This window comes from Chiloscyllium punctatum, chromosome 3 (genome assembly GCF_047496795.1).
Source record: "Chiloscyllium punctatum isolate Juve2018m chromosome 3, sChiPun1.3, whole genome shotgun sequence".
Lineage (NCBI taxonomy): Eukaryota > Metazoa > Chordata > Chondrichthyes > Orectolobiformes > Hemiscylliidae > Chiloscyllium > Chiloscyllium punctatum.
In genome coordinates, this window is record NC_092741.1 from 53,455,682 (window position 1) to 53,476,172 (window position 20,491).

General features: G+C 39.1%; 1 protein-coding gene across 2 annotated transcripts in view; it reads right to left on the bottom strand.

Annotated features, from left to right (window-relative positions):
• phip (pleckstrin homology domain interacting protein) overlaps positions 1 to 20,491 on the bottom strand; it is a 206,553-nt gene that overhangs the window by 61,643 nt on the left and 124,419 nt on the right. For both annotated transcript variants that reach the window (XM_072553357.1, XM_072553354.1), the window contains exons 16-20: positions 16,351 to 16,479; positions 11,614 to 11,839; positions 10,361 to 10,495; positions 8,916 to 9,099; positions 7,292 to 7,394 (exon numbers count right to left, since the gene is read on the bottom strand). In XM_072553357.1, the coding sequence (XP_072409458.1) occupies positions 7,292 to 7,394; positions 8,916 to 9,099; positions 10,361 to 10,495; positions 11,614 to 11,839; positions 16,351 to 16,479 (777 nt within the window). The remainder of the gene's footprint in view (positions 1 to 7,291; positions 7,395 to 8,915; positions 9,100 to 10,360; positions 10,496 to 11,613; positions 11,840 to 16,350; positions 16,480 to 20,491) is intronic.

The window sequence follows — 20,491 nt, forward strand, 5'->3', positions numbered from 1 at the left end:
TGGAAAGCAAGTTGATGGACAGAGTTAATGAGGTTTAGGCCTTGCCTTGTGAGGTACTTCTCCAGAGATAAGGTGGCAAAAAAAAGCTATTTCTTGTTCATTCAGTTTACACCCTGAAGTTGAGAGACAGAAATTTCCGAACATCGAGATGCACCTGGGCAGATTTATATTGAGGTTGAGAGGATAAAACAAAATAGCTTTGACTGCTGCATGTTGGTATTCAAGGTGAAGACTATGTGTGATGCACTGAGGGAAATAATTCTCTTGTAATAATTAGAAGAGTTACTCTGCCCATTAGTAAGAACATACAGAGAACCAGAAGGTTTCAACAGAAAGATAGGCATCTGACATGGCTTTTAATTACAAATGTGTTCACAGATCTAAACATATTTTCCACAGTCCCCTGAAACCCAAAAATGATAGTAAATGAGAGGATGACAGGAAGGCAAGTAGCCAAGGATGTGAAGGGGTGCCTACGTGAGTTTCCTCCGGGTGCTCCAGTTTCCTCCCACAGTCCAAAGATGTGAAGATTAGATGGACTGGCTATAATAGATTGCCCATGCTCAGAGATATGGGAAACGCACTAGGTTTGGGTGGGACACACTTCAGAGGGTCAGGGTGGACTCAATGGGCCAAAAGGCTTACTTTCACACTGTCAGGATTCCATGAAATTCTATGAGAGCTATGAGTGCTTCAGCTTCTCTTCTTTTCAAGCTGAAAAGGAAGGTGCCGAGGGTAGAAGTGACAAACAAAGGCCTAATTCCACTATCAGAAGGTGGAACACCTTCACGCAGACTGCTGACAGTTCCAGAGTAAACCCATGGGAGTTATTGGGGTCCACCAGGTCACTGTAAAGAAAGAAGCCCTGACTGATTGTACACCAGACCAAATTGTTGTCCTAAATGATGTTGATTATAAACACTGTTGTGAACATGATGGAGGTAAACAAAATACTGAAGAGTTACAGAGAATATTTGTGAAAAGGAAACATAACTCCTTATTTCTCAAGCAAAGCATGTAAAACTGTACTTATGCTATGCGATACAGGAGCCTCTCAAACTGCTGGGAAAGACATGACATTTCTACCAGAAAGCAAAATGAATGCCAAAATTTAGTAAATAATATTGGTGGGAAGGCATACCTACAATGTGACCTAATGTCTAGGACAGTGACTGTTGCTGTTGTTAGAACCCTCACTGATTTTTAATTTTTTTACATTTTGTTTTGGAGCTGTGAACTGTGAGCTGAGAACTGAAGGTGACCTGTGGACTGTGAGCAGCAGCTTTTTTTTTAAGAAAACAGATGAAGTCAGATTTGAAAATTAATTATATATTATTTCATGGTTCAAATGCTCCACAGACACATTTACTCCGGAAAGGCTTCTGCTCAAATAAATTGCAGATGCTGAATGTTAAGTGGGTCCTCATAGGAAGACAGCCAGTCGTTAAAAAAAAATGAGGTCAGAGTTTGAACTGGTTTTTGGACTGTGGTTAGGTCAAAAGGATTGTACCTAGAAAAGCTAGAGGAAGGAAGTGCGATTGATCCCTGATTGTGCTCCCATTATCAACTTAATGAATGTTCTGAGAATAGAATCTCGGTTATAAGAATTAAATTGATATTCTTCGGACCCTACTGGAAGATATTTAAATGCATTGGTGGAGTCAGAAACCAAGCAAGATATAATCCTACGTTCTTGTCTGACAGCGATATTACAATTGTGGAGTCTGCTTACGTGAATTGCCAGTTAACTTGTTTACATTTTGTTTACATCTTGTTACTCTTTCCCTTTTTATTCCCTAATTATGTTTATCTGCTTTTGAGAGAGAGAGAGAGAGAGGGGGGCCTAGGATCAAGGAAGACTGAATTTAAACCACACATATTCATTCGATTACCTTGTTATTTAACTTTGCTCTGCTAAAACTACTGTATTTTTAATTTTTTTTTACACTATAAATCTGGAGTCTAGTATTGATTATTCACAAAGTCTGGGATTGGTTATTCAAAGAGTCTGGTAAGGAACCAATGGAGTCAGTTTTTAAGTGCATACGAAGGTTTTAAATTTTGTGGTGTTGCGAACACAGAGGTAGGAAGGCTCTGTCCTTGATTTGGCTGTCTGTCCCCGTCATAACATGATGGTCCACAGCTTGCCTCTAGACAGAATTCATCAACTCTTGGGGAATGATTTGGCTAGAGCAAAAATAATGGCTTCTCCAGTAGTCACAGAGGAGTTACGTGAGGTCAAGTGACAAAGCAGTTACAGGAAAAGTTTCCGAGTATCTTTTCTTCATATGTCATCACATGAGCAATGACTAAACAAAGTCTATCATCAAAAGTTAAATTAGCATTTGGCAGATAATTGGTTATCAGTAACCTTTTTTGGGAATTCAAATACTCATAGGATTATTATCAATTAGTCTTGTCCAGTTGAGCAAGACAATCAGAGTTAAGAAATGTATCACAATTGACTCAAACTAAAGCTGAAGCAAAGGCAGTTGCAAAATGTTACTGTATTAAAAATGGGCTTCTGATGAGGAAGTGGAGGCCTACATACAGACATGTGGATGAAGACTGGACAGTGGTTCACCAGATAGTGGTACTGCCCAAATATCATCTAGAAATATGGAGGATTGCCCTTGAATTTCCTATAGCAGAACAGATGTAATTTGAAAGACTTGAACATTCGTATGTCATTAGATTTACTGGTTGGGTCTTCACAGGAATGTGGTGTAACACCTGTCTTCACGAATAAATTGTTGGAAAACCATAAACTGCAATCAATCTTTAACTCCTAGTTTTTGAGGAGCCATTTAGGAGGGTCTTAATAGACTGTGTGAGATCTTTACCCAAAATCAAAAGCAGGACATCAGTATGTCCTTACGATCATGGATATGACTCATCAGCTCCCAAAGGTCATTCCTTTGGGGACAATTTCTACAAAGGTAGTGATCAAGAAGTTAGCTCAGCTCTTCACTCCATACAAATTACAAGTGGAAACCAAGATGGATCAAGGTTCAACACTTATGTCTAACAATTGTTCAGCAAGTCATGAACAGTCTGTGTGTACAATATTTAAAGCCTCTGGCATACCAAACAACGACATCAGGAACATTAGAACTGTAACACTAAACTTTCAAAGCAATGATCTGGGCATACTGTCTGGACATTTTCATGATTGAGACAAAGGGTTGGAATTTCTTCAATTTGTCACCCAAGATTCACCTCATGAATCTAGAAGCTTCAATCCTTTTTGAATTAGTTTATGGACAGAACAGGTTGGATTAGATTTAGATTTAGATTACAGTGTGGAAACAGGCCCTTCGGCCCAACAAGTCCACACCAACCCACCGAAGCGCAACCCACCCATACCCCTACATTTACCCCTTACCTAACACTACGGACAATTTAGCATGGCCAATTCACCTTACCTGCACATCTTTGGACTGTGGGAGGAAACCGGAGCACCCAGAGGAAACCCACGCAAACACGGGGAGAACGTGCAAACTCCACACAGTCAGTCACCTGAGGTGGGAATTGAATCCGGGTCTCTGGCGCTGTGAGGCAGCAGTGTTAACCACTGTGCCACCATGCCGCCCATAAGTCTTCTGAAGTGAATCAGAAATATTTTTACAATGGAAGGATATTAAATCTGCATTTCGGGAGCAGCTCAAAGGCACCTACAATGTGGTTAAGGAACACCTTAGAGCTTCATAAAACATCATGAAGATAAGTTCTGATTAAGGGTCACTGGACTTGAAATATGAACTCTGCTTTCTGTTCACTGATACTGCTAGACTTGCTGGGTTTCTCGAGCAATTTCTGTTTTAGTTTCATAAAGGTATGGGCAGTCAGGCACACCAGAACTCTAGCATTTCAACCATGGCATGACTTCTGAGTATTACTGCCTTTACACAATCAAACACAGAAAGCAAGAATAATCAAAAAGCTTGGTAAAGTAAATTATTTTACTGACAGGCAGATTGCTGAAAAAAAAAGGACCTGTTACATCATATCAGTACGATGATGTAATATGATCACTGGGAAGAGAATAAGCAAGTATAGGAGTGCCAAGTAGTAAGGACAATGGAGAATGAGGCAGAGAGAGGACGAGATAATTCTCAAATTGAACCTGCTATCATAGAATTAGTCAACCCTGTACTATTATGGATGTTAGACACCATGCTTTAATACTTTCATGCAGAAGAGCGAGCAGACCCAACAAAATTTCAAGGAGTTTGTAGGGATATATCAGGGTGTACAAATTTAGTCATTCATGATGCAGATGTAAGAGAAATCCCTCCTATGCTATAAAACAGCATCATTTTCAAAGAAAAGCAGAAATGGAGCATGTTTGAAAACCACGTCAATAAATGGAGCCAAAATAGCTGGAGATCCCCAGTCGTGCTAGCTTTGAAGCCTCATGGTTCAACCAGATTCTGCACACACCACTGAAAGTTCAATGCAGTAACAAAGGTAGAGTCCTACATAATTCCTCATTTATTTACAGAGTTATCAGTGTCATACTTCTTATTAAAATTGACATATTAAAGGGATACTGGAAAGCACCTTTAAAAGCCTGAGCTAAAGAGATGACCATCCTTTGTCACACCAGATTTCTCTGATACAGAATAATGCCACTCAGGCTAAAAATACCCCAACAACTTTCCAGGGCCCAATGAATCAAGCACAAAACAGTGTTCTAAACTGTATTAAATACTTTGATGGTGTGCTGGTAAACAGTGGCACTTGGAAGGGCCATTCAAAGCAATTAGGAGGTTCAGTTAAAAAAAAATTCACAATCAGCTGGTTTAGTGATAAAACTTGCCAAAGGTGTATTTGCAAAAGCATGGGTAACCTCCCTGTCAAAATGACAAAGCAAAGACAGATACTGCCAAGGACAGCAACTCCAAGCTTACATACAAATATACAGTAAGAATATGCACATTCTGTCCATTCAGTCTGTTCTGCCACTCAATAATATCATGGTTGATCTGACTTAGCCTCAACTCCATATTCCTCATTACTCCTGATAACGTTGCATTCCTTAAATAAAATCTAAAATGATTCTGCCTCTAGCAACTTTTGAAGAAAGTTCCCTGGAGCATCGGACGCTGAGGGGTGACTTTATAGAGGTTTATAAAATCATGAGGGACATGGATAGGATAAATAGACAAAATCTCTTCCCTGGGGTGGGGGGAGTCCAGAACTATAGGGCATATGTTTAGGGTGAGAGGAGAAAGATATAAAAGAGATCTAAGGGGCAACGTTTTCACACAGAGGGTGGTACATGTATGGAATGTACTGCCAGAGGAAGTGGTGGATTGCAACATGTAAAAGGCATCTGGAAGGGGATATGAATAGGAAGGGTGTGAAGGGATATGGGCTGGGTGCTAGCAGGTGGGACTAGATTGGGTTGGGATAGCTGGTCAGCATGAATGAGTTGGACCGAAGTGTCTGTTTCTGAGCTAGACATCTCTATGACTCTATGACTCTAGAATCTTCCACCACAGCAAACAGTTTTTTCACATCCAATCTGCATCAAGGCTGTCAGGATTTTGTATGTTTCAATCAAGTCACCTCTTACTTTAGTAAACACCATTGGATAGAAGCCGAACTGTCCAGCATATATGAAATATGTGACTGTTTCTACTGGGAAAGCAGCCAGGCAGAGGCATTCAAGCTGTAGCTGTTTGTCAGCTCCAAAGTCAAGTGTCGTCGTGGTGTCTGAGTTGGTCTGACAGCAGGCATGATGATATGGTGAGGCTTGTAACTTGCTGATGTTGAATTGCATGGATGAAGGGCCAAGGAGGATGGTAGCCATGAACCATGCAAGAGCACTACGCAAAAAAAGCTGTAAGATGATAGTCAGGGCAGGCGTGCATCCATCTGCAGCCACCAAATACCTGCACTGTTATATCTGCAAGGAATTTGCACTGGTTTCTCAGTAAAGGAGAGGAGAATTGGATGTGGGATATAAATAGGGTGAATTGGATCTTTAATGAAATACAAGGGAATGGAAATGGATAGTCGCTACTCAAGGAGGTCTCTATTTAAGGCTCAGAGGAAAAGTTTTCGCAATGCCAAGAATCTGATGTTGTCATTGTCACACTAATTTGACACCAAGCTCGTATTTCTTTCACTACAGCAAGGAAAATTCCCCCGCATGATTTCTGTTCACCCCATAGCTTCAAATTTGAATTAGGTACACAATATTGTGTGTACATATTTTCAGAAATTCTGATAACAGTCACTTTCTTGTATTACAGAATTAACGTTTCTACCCATATTGAATGTTGGAATTCATTCAGTCTCCTTTTGACACCAGAATACTTGCTGGTTAAGTATTAACAAGTGACCAGACAACTTCACAGACATAATAATAAAGAAAGCATCAGCAAAATTTGCAGCTGCAACTTCAACAGTGTTAATTAGAAACAGAGATGGATAAGTAAGTGTTTTACCATGTAAGAAAGAATAACAAATGATGATTTATTCAGGCATCCTTTTTCCACCTCCCAGTGGTCAGCTCAAGTGCAAAATTATCAAGGTGCTAGAAAAGTGACTGACCTCTTAACTGAGGCTTGTTGTAGTGCAGAAGAAATAAAGTGTGTATTTTACTGTTAACCCTTTTGGTCCAAAGTTCCCTTTTTAGTTTCACATTCTCACAAAGTCTTTTTCATTATGTATGTGGAAACAGTCTCTGCAAAGCTCTAATAATAAATAATTCAAATGTCAATGAACTAGACTGGACCATCAAATCCTTATTTGCAGTGTGCCTGTGCAAACTTAAATTAACTTTAAATCAATGGACCTTCATGCATTAGGTGCAGAAATTGCATGATTATTCCAAAAGGACTGAGTTAATTTCCCCTTATAAATCAGAAATCAACACTCAACTCGAGACCATCTTGGATGGCAACGGAGCAAGCAGTATAAAACTTTTTGAACATGGTTGTTAAATATTCTGTAAGTATAAAAAAAAGGGGCACAATTACTGTCATGGTGCATTGCCAAACAGAAATATTCATAAACGGTAGCAGTATTTGAGAATGTATAACTTGAGAAATGCACAGAAATATGCAAGATTCAAAACATGTAATACTTAAAAAAATTCTAGAAAACTAACTTTCCTGTAGTCAGTTATACTATTACAGTACATAGGCTGTCTGTAGTAAAAAGTGCTGTTAAAGATAAACAATATCATATCTATCAAAGGGTCAGATGACTTTTAAAACAAGCGCCTCATTTCTCTCAGGCCATGTTAATTGCTGAAGGCAGCGGATTAAGTTGTTACCTTGTTTTCTCGCTGAACCTGAATTGCTGACTTCTTTTTCTTCTCACATTTAAAAATGTTTACCTCTTCTTCTCCTTTGGCTGTTCTACAGTCCTCCTGTTTACTGCAATATTAGAGAAAAAGAGAACTTAGAAGCATTCTCATACATCCACCATGTGGCTAATGCATGAAGTGAACTAAAGAGAGGACGTTAGTTTGTCCAGTCACATCATAAAGCAGTAAGTTAATCAAGTTCAAAACAAACCAAAAACCTGATGCCTTACATTAATCAGGTGCCTGCATCTTTGCAGTATTAAATATCCTTGTGTAAATGCACATCACTGTTGAATTCAGCAACACTTTAAAGACCAAAAAATCTAGTTTCCAAGGGGGAAAAAACAAAATTCTTTATACAGTCATGATACTGAGGTTGATATCTTGGTAGCAGCCAGCATTATGACGCAATTGCTTTCTTCAAAATTTAAATGACAATTTAGCCTTGAAATAAAATGAAAATGCCTGACAATTCAACGATTATTAAATAAAAATGGTCTTGTAAGTTTAATGGGCAGTATCTTTAGGACAAATCTTCCGCAAATTTGTCATTAAAAATCTTTAGTTATGCAAATCTTGCTCCAAGATACAATACGTTCACAGGATACTGAAAACTATGAATTGCGATTTCGGAGTAGAAGAACTTTGCAAAGGAACATGAAATGAAGCCAGATTTAAATCTGTCCTGTGAGAGTCTGAATTGCAAAAAATTGCCAATGCTGCTTACCACCCTATATTTCCACTTCAAACTTTAAAATCTTACACTGTAAAACCGAGGTTAATAATATTTAAGATACACTTTACAACAAACACTGGGATTTGTCAGATGGATGTTGAAAAAATTATTCCCCTTACTGGAAAGAATAGAACCAGGGAAAGCACAATAACAATAACATGATCTACCATTTAAGAGAGATTTCTTTTTTCCCGGGTTCGAGGTAGGGTCAAAGAATACTTTTAAGGCTAAATTAGAAAGAGTCTTGATTAGCAAGGGAGACAAAGAGTAGAGAGGATAGACAGGAAAATAGAATTAGCATCGTAGAATCTCTACAGGGCAAAAGAGACCATCTGGCCCATTGAACCTGCACCGACCCTCCAAAGAGCATCCTAGACCCATCCACCTAACCCACATTAACCATATCTAATCCAACTAGCCTGCACATCCCTGGACACTATGGGATAATGAGCATGGTCAATCTACCTAACCTGCATACCTTTGGACTGTGAGAGGAAACAAGGACGTGGAGAGGAAACCTATGCAATATGGGAGAATATGCAAGTTCCGTGAAGACAGTCACCTAAGGCTAGAATCGAACAGAGGTCCCTGGCGCTGTAAGGCAGTAGTGCTCACCATTGTGCCACCGTACAGCAATTGAAGCCATAATCAGATCAGCCATGATTGCCCAGTGCTGCCCCTTATTCATATGTCTACATGTAACTGCTAATGGCCAGTATGTCCTTCACAAACCATACTGTCAGTAGGATAGAAAATTCCAAAAGGCTACACAAAATGATTAATACTTATATTCAAAAGAGTGAACTCTTTAAATAAGGCCAATGAGGTTTTCTTCTAAGCAGTATGCATTCCCACCTGGCTACACCTTGAGATAGTTCTGGGACTACCACCCTTCGACTCCAGGCCACAAGGTCCCGTTCAGTGGCAATTTCACTTCTTGGTGCATTACTGTGCATCTGCCGCACACCTTCAATTTGTCCACTGCGTCGCAATCCGACGTTTGGAGGTGAATGTATCTCAGAGGTAGAACTTTGAGAGCCTGGTGTCAATAAATTAAAACATTTTCTCATGTACATCACTACACCAAAAATTTAAAATGTAATTAAGCTAGCAGAAACACACTTCAAACAGTTTTACTTTTGGAAGCAAAAACATGGGAAAATAGCAAACTGTGAGTAGGTCAATTTAAAAGAAAGTTTACAAGTTGAAGAAGTGAGCAGATGAAGTTCAATGCATTGTGTGATGTGTGATGCGGTGCTCTTTGGTACAAAGAACATGGAAAGACATGATAAAGTGAAAGGTACGATTAAAAGATATGTAGGAACAGAGAGACTGGGTATATAGATACATAAATAATTAAAAGTGGCAAGACAAGAAGAAGGAGCTGTTAATAAAGCACACTGTATTCAAGGCTTGATTAATATGGGCACAGAGTACAAGAACCGGGAGGATGAACTTAAACAGGACCTAAGTTGATAATTCAGCAGGATTATTCAGTACAGTTTTGAATGCCACATTATTGGAGGATGGGAATGAACTAGAGAAAGTGCAGAAAATGTTTATGAAAATGATTCCAAATATCAGACAAGTTCCGAGGATAGATTGTAAAAACTGGGACTGGGAAATTTGATACAAGTTATCAAAATCATAAAGAGTCTTGATAGTGTGGATTGGGAGAAACCGTTGCTCTCATTAAAAAATCACAAACTAGTGGGTACAGTTTTACAATGTTTTGCAAAAGTAGCAAATGATAGGTGAGAAAAAACTTTTTCACCAAGTGAGTAGTTAGAATAGGGAATGTACTGCATGGAAGTATGGTGGAGGCAGGTTCAATTGAGGCATTCAAGAGGGCATTAGATGATTATTTAAATAAAAATAACACACAGGGTTATGGGAAAAAGGTAAGAGATTAGCACTACATTGAAATGCTCAAAGTGCTAATGCAGACATGATGGACCAAATAGCCTTCTTCTACAGCATAACAATTCTGTGATTCTGTGAAGTACACCAGAAAGGAGATATTAAACTGCTGTTGAAGTTTACTGTTGCAGTATTGAGATAGACAACCATTTCTTACAAAATCCAAGAGTTCATGCTTAGTTCAGAAAGGAATCTTGGTATCTAATGACACAAGAGCCAATAAAATCATACAGGCGTCTTCTGAAGTGACAGCTTCTTTCTTCAAGGGCAGATGGATGAATGGCCTGAGCCAAAACTGTCCTTCACTTAGTTTTCTGCTTTTTAATTTGTAAAATAAACTATAACAATACATTTATTGATCAGTTATTAAATTGTCATACCTATTCTCCCTCTATTCAGGGTGTTGTTGGAACCTGCAGTCAGTCTCTGGTCTTGTTCCTGTTGTAGACGTTGGATTATGTTGTCTAAAGGACTGATTTCGTGGTTTGCTTGCTGACTCAGAACCTGGTTCAATCCTTAAGAGATAGTGGCAAACAGAAAATATGAAGAGTAAGCAAAAATACGCAATTTAATTGTTAATATAAAGAACTAATAAACAATCATTGTCACACCTGATGATTAAAAGGTGTTATATTTTCCAATACTGGTAAGTTAACAGAGTCTCTACTGGCCCAAATATATTACTAAAGACAAAGTCTTAAACAAAGGACAACAAAATTGGGCAGCACGATGGCTCAGTGGTTAGCACTGCTGCCTCACAACGCAAGGGACACTGGTTCAATTCCCGTCTCGGGCAACTATCTGTGTGGAGTTTGCACATTCTCCCCACATCTGTATGGGTTTCCTCCAGGTGCTCCAGTTTCCTCCCACAATCCAAAGATGTGCAGGTCAGGTGAATTGGTCAGGTTAAATTGCCATCGTGTTAGGTGCATTAGTCAGGGGTAAATATAGAGCAGGGAAATGAGTCAGGGTGGGTTACTCTTTGGAGGGTCAGTGTTGACTTGTTGGGCCAAATGGCCTGTTTCCATACTGTAGGGAAACTAGTCTAATCTAATAAAATTCAATGTAATACAGATATTGTATAGTTGACAAAAGGAAAACTTGACACGGATTGCTACACATATATATTATAAATATTGCATTCTACACATTTATCGTGCCCTGGTCAATGATGTCCATACATCTAAAATGCACAACATAGATTATGATATGTCCCAATCATGTATTTGTTTTGTTTAAGTATATGATAATATACTTCATTCAGCACAACGTAAATCTGAGGTTTTGTCAAGACATTGATGCTTAGAAGTTAGTGAAATTGACTCATGGGTGCCCATCCCTACTTGCCCTTGAGAAGGTGATGGTGTGCTGCCTTCTTGATATCTTCCAAAGTAGTGTTTAGAAGCATCATCAACACCAATTGAGCAATGAAAAACTTAATCTATTGTACAGAAGAGTAGCAAACTAAAGTAATAGGTAACCCACCTGCACTTTAGTGTTTTTGATGACAGCATATATAATTTTAAGAAAATATTATCAAAGTTCAGGAGAACCATCATCTGTTTCAGATTGTATCATAGCAGGCCCTAATCCTGGATCAGTCTCAAAACCTTGGGCTGAAATTTCATATTACCTGTGGCAGACACGCCCATCTGGGGGATGAGTTGGTCATCATTACAGTTCTCCCGACCAGGTACCAGCCGTTGGTATTTTGGTGGATGAGGATTACCATCTACATCCACGAGGAATGGAGGCGGCATAAGATGCGGTGCCTGTTGCGTCTGCTCATCCAGGACATAGTTGTTGGCATCTCGAATTAAAGGTCGATAATCCGTATGGAAGAACATCTGATCAGAAATCTGCATTGGGGAATTTCAGAACAGGCTGGAATTTATTTGTTTAAAGCTTTGAAAAATTTGTAGATTTATTAAAATACTTGATTGAAATAGGTAAAGAAGGAATTTCGCATTTGAGGTTACAATTGTATTAGCCTTGTTCTTACTGAGTTAGAGACAAAAATAAAACTGCAGATGCTGGAATCCAAAGTAGACAAGCAGAAGACTGGAAGAATACAGCAAGCCAGGCAGCATCAAAGGTGGAGAAATTGACGTTTCGGGTATAACTCTTCCTGAAGAAGAAATGTCAACTTTTCCACCTCCTAATGCTGTCTGACTTGTTGTGTTCTTCCAGCCTCCTGCTTGTCTACTCATGATCCTTCTGAGTGACAGAGGAAGTTCAAGCGGCTGAATACTTTATTCCTGCTCCTAATTCATATATTAGTATAGTACTTATTTTGGAGTTCCTTCCACAAGAAACTATGTAAAATGACCAATTGGAAGAAACCATTTACTGCTGAAAAGAGACACATGTTGCTGAAGTTGTAATGTTGCACTCACCAAAACAAAGGAAGAATGCAAAATTCCAACAATCACAACAATTTATTCTGGTGAAGAAAAGAGTGCTGATTGGTTGATAAGCCAATGCTGACTGGCAGCAGCAATGCCATGAACAAGACAATGAGAAACTATAGGCACAAAGATGCAAAGGTTGAACATATCAAAGAATTGATTCTTGTATTTGAGCATATACATTAATGAAATCACAGTTACTGGGTGCTGGAGATCCCCAACAGCTAACACACAACGAAATAAAACAAGGGAGCCACTGCTGGCTTTCTGTGGGCAGCTCCTATGAGATTTCAAAGATGTTGTCAGTCTCGAAAAAAATAGTTCATCACCAGTCCACATCCTCTGTGTTTCATAGTAAATTACATTTTATAACAAGCTGCTTGTTATGTGGTAGTTTCCATTAATCTACTGTGCACTGGAAGTTTAAACCAATAAAAGCCAAGAAGTGCTTTCCTTCATGTCTGGAAAATTTTAAAGTTGGTGTTTATTTGTGACTGTACTAATAAAAGCCTGAAAAGACTTTTTCTTAAACAGTCAAGTATCTACTGGACTGTCATATCTAAAATTTACAGGCCTAGTTTGTTTAACTAGGAAGAAATTGAACAAAAGTAAACTAAGATTTACCATGACAATTCTAAATTAATTAACAGCTTTTTACAAATATGAGAACACATGAAACTGCAAGAAAAGGCAGAATAGGAAAATGCCATCAAATTCAAATTCCAAAGTATAGCCACACCTCCAGGTAGCACTATCCAAAATTCTCAAGGATGGTTCTTTATATCAGAATAATTACAAAACAAACATCCTCCCTCCATGCCAGATAATAAACAACATACTAGAAATGTTCCATACTATTTGATCAATTTGGGCAAGATCTATCTTTGCCATCTTCAACTCAATGGCCTGTCAGATAAGCACCGGACTTAACTACCTGTGGCAGTGAATTAACATCAATTCTGGTGGAAGTTAGTTCCACGTATAAGCATGACAAAACGTATTTCTGAGAATCTCCATCTAAGAATGAGTTTCCGCTGTATTGAATCCATATCCTGTATACATCGTCTGAAGTTAAATGGTCTTATAACATCTCTATGGGCCATTAATTCTTCAGTTAAAAGTTCTGAATTAAGATTCCTAGCACTCTTCTTACATATTTCTTTCAGATGCTGACTATGGTACATGATCACCGTGACAAGTTGTAAAACTAATTCAATAAATCCTGCAATGTGGGCAAACACGATAAAATGAGCTCGATTTTGGTAAAAGTACAATGTTCTTTGAGGAAGGATTCCTGCTGTTTTAGATTAGATTACTAGATTAGATTAGATTACTTACAGTGTGGAAACAGGCCCTTCGGCCCAACAAGTCCACATCGACCCGCCGAAGCGCAACCCACCCAGACCCATTCCCCTATATTTACCCCTTCACCTAACACTACGGGCAATTTAGCATGGCCAATTCACCTAACCTGCACATTTTTGGTCTGTGGGAGGAAACCGGAGCACCCGGACGAAACCCACGCAGGCACAGGGAGAATGTGCAAACTCCACACAGTCAGTCACCTGAGGCAGGAATTGAACCCGGATCTCTGGCGGTGTGATACAGCAGTGCTAACCACCGTGCCACCCATGCCGCCCATCCTTTGTCTCTAATTTTAGATTACATGGCTAACTCTTAATGGTCTCAGGGAAACAATTAAAGGCTAAAAATTTTAATTATAATCAATCAACTGAAAGAAAAAAGCAAAGTGCTTCATTCCTCATTTGTGTTGAAAATCAAATAATTCAATAAGATAATCATTCAGTAGTACAGAACAGTACTTGGGTTTTACAGTAATAAAGCTATTTTTCAAAGCTTTGAATCTTGCATTAATTAATTCACAAGACAATTCAGAATAATAGCAAATTAAGGAGAAAACCTTAACCTTCACACTATGTGAGAAAAATGCTGACTGGTTCCAACTGGATTCTGATAGAAGTAGTGCATTGGCAAATAAAACAGTTAATGGTGTTTTATAGCTCATGGCCAGAATTTGTTTGAATTTTAAACCAGGCAAGTTGACACTGGTTAGTCAAAACGTTGTCTGGAGAGATGAACCAGTGAATGGCTGTCACCTGTTAAACTGAAGCAGGAGCATTCTGTGATCCATGTTTTATTTGTTTGTGAATAAGTATTAATATATGTAGCTTCCAGTATCCTAACATGCACCATGTTATAAGCCCAAGGAACAATCCTTAATTGTTGTCAACATAATTCTTCAAACATTCAGGGTTTGCCAGGAATGATATCCAATTGCAGAATAACATCCAACATTTTTACAAGTTTTGCATTCATGGTCTAGTTTGGTCTGGTCACTACTTTACTTGCTGTGAATAGCTGAACGGATATGCTGTCTGATATGATCTGCCAGTCTTTGGAACGTATGGCTTACGTACCTGGCATCACACTGCACTGAAATTCATTTACCACATTAGTCATTTATCTTGACAGCAGCAGGATCTTGTCAGTGGTAAACACTACTGTTGTTGCTGCTGCACAGTACAGCATTAAACCAGTAGTATCACCTTCTGGTCAAACATTTGAGATACCTCTCCTTCAAGGGTAATCTGCAGCACTTTTCAGGACCAAAAATTACACCTTAAGCACCATCATTATACAGCAAGGTAGCCAAGGTGATCAGGCTAGCCACTATCCCATAAGTTAGCTTTGAAATGCTCTATTTCAGCTTCTTCGCAGGGCGAGCAAATGATTCCATTCAACCTATTTATGAGGTTGTTTATAAAGTCAATTTTACAGCATGGGAAGAAAGCAGAGTTAACATTTTAAGTCTGGTGACTCTTCATCAGATCTGTTAGTAGATAGGAAAAAACGGTACTCATTCTGAAGCTGAAGTTTTTTTTGGGAGTGGGGGGCGTGAGGTTTAGAGACAAGTGGACAGGTGGAAACAGAGCCCAGAGATTGTGTTGCTGGAAAAGTACAGGTCAGGCAGCATCCGAGGAGCAGGAAAACTGACGATTTGGGCAAAAGTCCTTCATCAGGAGTCCTGAAGAAGGGCTTTTGCCCGAAACGTCGATTTTCCTGCTCCTCGAATGCTGCATGACCTGCTGTGCTTTTCGAGCACCACTATAATCTTGACTCTGATCACCAGCATCTGTAGTACTCACTTTTGCCTAGTAGTTACAATTCCAAAACTAGATATTTGCTGGATAATCCTGACTGTCCACAGAATTGTGCTGGGAACCAATTCAGGATTGTCAATTGAGCTTGCTATGTGGAGCACTTGCATGCACTGTAAGTTATATATTTTAACATACAGGATCTTGCCATTTTCCAACAGAAAGAACATAATCACACACTACGCAAAATTTAAGACTCAAGAAAATAGGTCACTTGCCAGTTAACTTCTCAGGGCAATGCTTGATCAATGAGAACCAACCTGCCTGATTTAAAATTATATGCTAATTAATTATCAAACAATTAACTGTTGCATTTTCCATTGCAATACCTCTACCCAATCAAAGTCAGTTTGCCAACCAATTAGCAATCTCCTCTCACACAATATAAATGTTGGTTTTTCCCTTAAGTTGGTGTTCTTATGAAATGTTCCAATAAGTACAAGACAAAAGTTTTAAAGAGCTGAAAATGTGTTGCTGGAAAAGCACAGCAGGTCATGCAGCATCCAAGGAGCAGGAGAATCGACATTTCGGGCATGAGCCCTTCTTCAGAAAAACAAACTTAAAAACTCTTTATGGAAAAACAGACTGTAAAGGAAGCACAAGTCTGGATAACCTTGTACCATACTCTTCTGATCTCCAGTGTCATGCCTGCATTCCAAACTAGCAGCAAAGGGGAATTAAACATTTCAGTGAAGTCAAATAATAGTATAATTTGAATTAAACTAAAACAATGTGAAAATTTTTACAGAACAAATATAAAAAATTTTTGTTTCTAATTCATACCTTGTCATATTTACTGCTTGAACCAAAGCCAAAGATAAGAAGATGCCCATGGGAGTCAGTACATGCAAAATGCTGCCCATCAGGGGAGCATTTACAGTCAAACACTGCTCCGTGTCCCTGACCTTCAATCTGAAAGATAAGTGCAAAGATAGTATGTAAAAATAGTGCACAGGTATATCAGTTGCATACATCATGTAACAAACATTAGGCTTTCTAACAAATTGTTTAGTCTAAATTGAATGATTATCAAAGGACATAATGTTTAACTTTACTATTGGTACCACATACACGCAGAATTGTATATCCATCACTGAAGGATCTTCAAAATTAGAATTAAACATCTCCATTACATTCCACAGGGAGGAAAATCATTCTGTAACCACACACACCACAGAAATTAAACAACAATTTAAAAATTAGCAACCGAAGATGAAAAAAAAAATCAGTAGTAATGGAAGAGAGACTATTCTCAGTTCTTGATGCTTAAAAGAAATTCAAGCATTTTTATTGTTTAGGCTAAAGGATAGAACAATTACAGAACTCCTGCCCAAGGCTACCCGTTGAGAACAACCAGAACATAGCATAGAGTATTTCAGCTGCATGAATTACACTCATCATCCCCACATGACTTGAGTAGCTTTAAATAGAAATAAAGTTCTCACAAATCCCAAGTAAATGTGCTGACAGCAGTATGTACATTTACATTTTTCAGCGATTATTTCAGATAAGGAAGAAGATGGCAGTTTTAAGTGCTACATAGACACTGGAAGCAGCAGTCATTTGTAGTGCCAAGTATGCAGAGATTGGACCATTCAGGAGATTACAGACTAATAAAATTAATCTGAGCCACTATTTTTATTCATAATTAGCCTTGCAAGAACCTATTTGCATACAGCTTTACCTTTTTTCTCCCAAATTAATAGTGAGGGAGATCTTAAAAAGAAAATAAAAGCAGGTTTCAACTTATCCGATTACAAAAATAAAATCAAATACTTTAATTCCAATTGTCAAGGATCCTCATACTAATTCATGTGATCTTGATTACTGTTACCTGAAAACTCCACCCGGAAGTTCAGTTTTAATAGGAAAGATGGGAAGTTATCTAGAATAAAACACAGACATTTTCCAGGACAGAACATTTTATTTTGGTCAGCACCCTGCTGCCAGACTATCAATTTCATCCATCAATAGCACCCTCTGGCACACAGCCTTAAGAAACCACTGTCGTAAATCACTATCACACCTTTTTCCCTTGCCATATCCACCAGCAAAAATGACAAGGACAGCAAGATTGTGGGGATGCAGTCACTTCCAACTTCCCTCATGTACATACAATGGTTCCTTCATGACTGCTGGGTATTTGGCCTTGAACTCCCTGCCTATCATCATTATGGAAGCAGCATTGCCACAACTGCTGAAGTAATTAATTCAACAAGAAGGCAAACTACAGAATAAGTGTAGTGTTTCTACTGTTGTCCAGCTCCAGAGAACAAATAATGTAAACAGAGAAGAATAAAGCAGTGACCACATGCACCAACAACTTGATTGAATAAATAACCACATTCTAAAATACTGCATAGATATTAAGAGGAAGTTTGGTTTTGAGGATATGTTTCAAGTAGAAGCATTTAGAAGAGGGTTTCAAGAGGGAACTCCAGAACATAGAACTCATGCAGGCATATAAAGAGTCACCAGAGGTGGATTTAGGGGAGGCAGTACTGAGGCAAAGAAATACATAAGAAGGTTGATGAAGAAGGCAACGGTAAATTTTGAGTTGGGGGGGTGGGAGGGTGAGGAAAATCACTGAACTATAGGTCATTACAACAGTCAATACGGATTGGCCTTGAAGGGTTTACAATTTGCGACATTACATGCTGCTATGGGTCCATGAATATATTAACAATGGAGAAGCAGGATTAAGTGTGTTAGAGGATAAAAGCAGCAGATATTTACACTAACTGTAATTTAAAAAGGACGGAGACTGAGAAACTGGACAATAAAGAATTATGGTGAGGAGTCTGGAGATGACAACTAGTTTTTTGTTGGTTGAGGTTTCAGACTAAGCTTTAGCTATGATTTTATAGCCTGATCTAGTGAGTACTGTATATTTTCAGTAATGTTACCAGGATTTGAACTTGGTACCTAAACAGTGACTTGGCGATTCATTATTGCGCCTAATTAAACTAAGGCTGAGGCTCTTTCGAAATTATAGGTTCCCCAAGGTATTCAAAAACTGTACAGTAACAGAGGTTCCATTCCAGTGTTGGGGTTGGAGGAACACATGATACACGTAAAACAAAATGAAAGAACAAGAGGAGGCCACTCAGCCGTTTGAGCCTGCTTTTCCATTCAATAAGATCACGGCTGATCTGTCTTTAATCTCAACTCTATATTCACGGAGACCCCTGATAACCTTTCATCCCTTCGATCATCAAGAACTGAGAGGATACAGGCCCAACCTTTCCTCATAAGGGAATCTGCTCATTCTAGTTATTAGTAGAACTGATTACAATGCATTAACACTTCTTAGTAAGTTTCGTAACCAATACTGTGCACACCACTTCAAATGTGGTCTCACCAATGCCCTGCAGAACTAAAACATAACCTCCCTACTCATGCATTCAATTTCCCTTGCATTACTTGCTAGTTCAAGTATTAGGACACTCAAATCTCGCCACATCACAGAACTCTGCAATCTTTCACCATTTAGTAATATAATTCTTTTTTGGCTGTGTTTCCTAACACTGACACATGCACACTATAAGCCGCTTTAAATCGCACATGCGCAGATTAAGAGGAGGAGATCGGGGGAAAGAGAAGCAGGACTTAGGGATGCAGGTGTGCAGATTGAGATCTGTGTGAGAACTGGGGTAGGAAGGGGTGGTGGGGCAGATTAGGAGGACCTGGGAAGTGGATGGGGTGAGGTGGGGGGGTAGGGGTGGTGGAGAAGGTGGGAAGGAAAGAGGAGATCAGGTGTGGGGGCAGGAGAGACATCGGGATTGGTGAGGGCTCAGATATTGGGAGGTGCAGATCGGGAGGACTCAGGGAGGAAAGGGTGTGAGGTCAGGATCTGGGACAGAACTGGGATGGGGGGAGGTGACAAATCTGTGGCCCAGGAGCTAGGGGAAATGCAGACAGGAGACGAGACAGAGAGGGCCTCCTGGCGACCCCATCCGTGGTTCCTGGGCTCTCTGTAAATTCTCTTTACATTCCAGGGATTTCTCACCAGGCACACCTGCGTCTGGCATCTCTCTATCCACCCCTGACACTCACTGCAAAATTATGCTGCTCCCCTGCGCATGTGCAGTAATGCATTTGCACATTACATCCTAGCTTGGAACTGTGCACTGCCCAATGACTGTGCATGCATAGTCACCTACTGTCACTGTCAGCAATCACTGCTGTTTTTTTGTGCTGTCAAGATTGACAATTTCACACATGATAATCCATTTGCCAGATCTCTGCATACATATCTAACCTATCTATATCCTGCTATAGGCTCCTTATGACCTCGTCACCTCTCAATTTCCTACTTATCCTTGTCATCTGCAAATTTAGGCACTGTACCATAGCTGTGGTCCCTTTATCCAAATCATTTGTATAAATAAACGGTGTTTCTCCCAAAGTTGAATCGGAAATCATCATATTCAACAAGCAAATTTCAAGTGCTTTTAAATTATTTCGAACCAAGTGCAGCACAGCTACACCATTGCCTTATCTCATCAGTTGGCATGTTATGACTCAATCGCAATGAGTAGGGAAACAATTTCAATTGTGTTCTCCTTCAATCTGAATGGAATACTCTTAACAATTTTCACTGCTAACCAATGTCTCAATATACTTAAATACTTCTGTCACAACAATGATTTTTTTCTTAACTGTTACTTCAGTAAAGTAAGTCAGGAGAGGTGTCTAAAGCCTTATACATTTGTAACCTTACGGTATGGCTGAAAATATCACATGAAGTTAAAGAAAATATATTTCAGTTTTCCTTTAAAGAAACCCTCACAAAATCTAATGGCAAGCACTCTCTAAAATTAAATAATAAACAACCATAATTCTTGAGCTCTTGGGGCCATGGGGTAAGGGGGTACATGACATTGGGTCAGAGATCCAGATTGTTCTCTGCAAGAAAAGTACT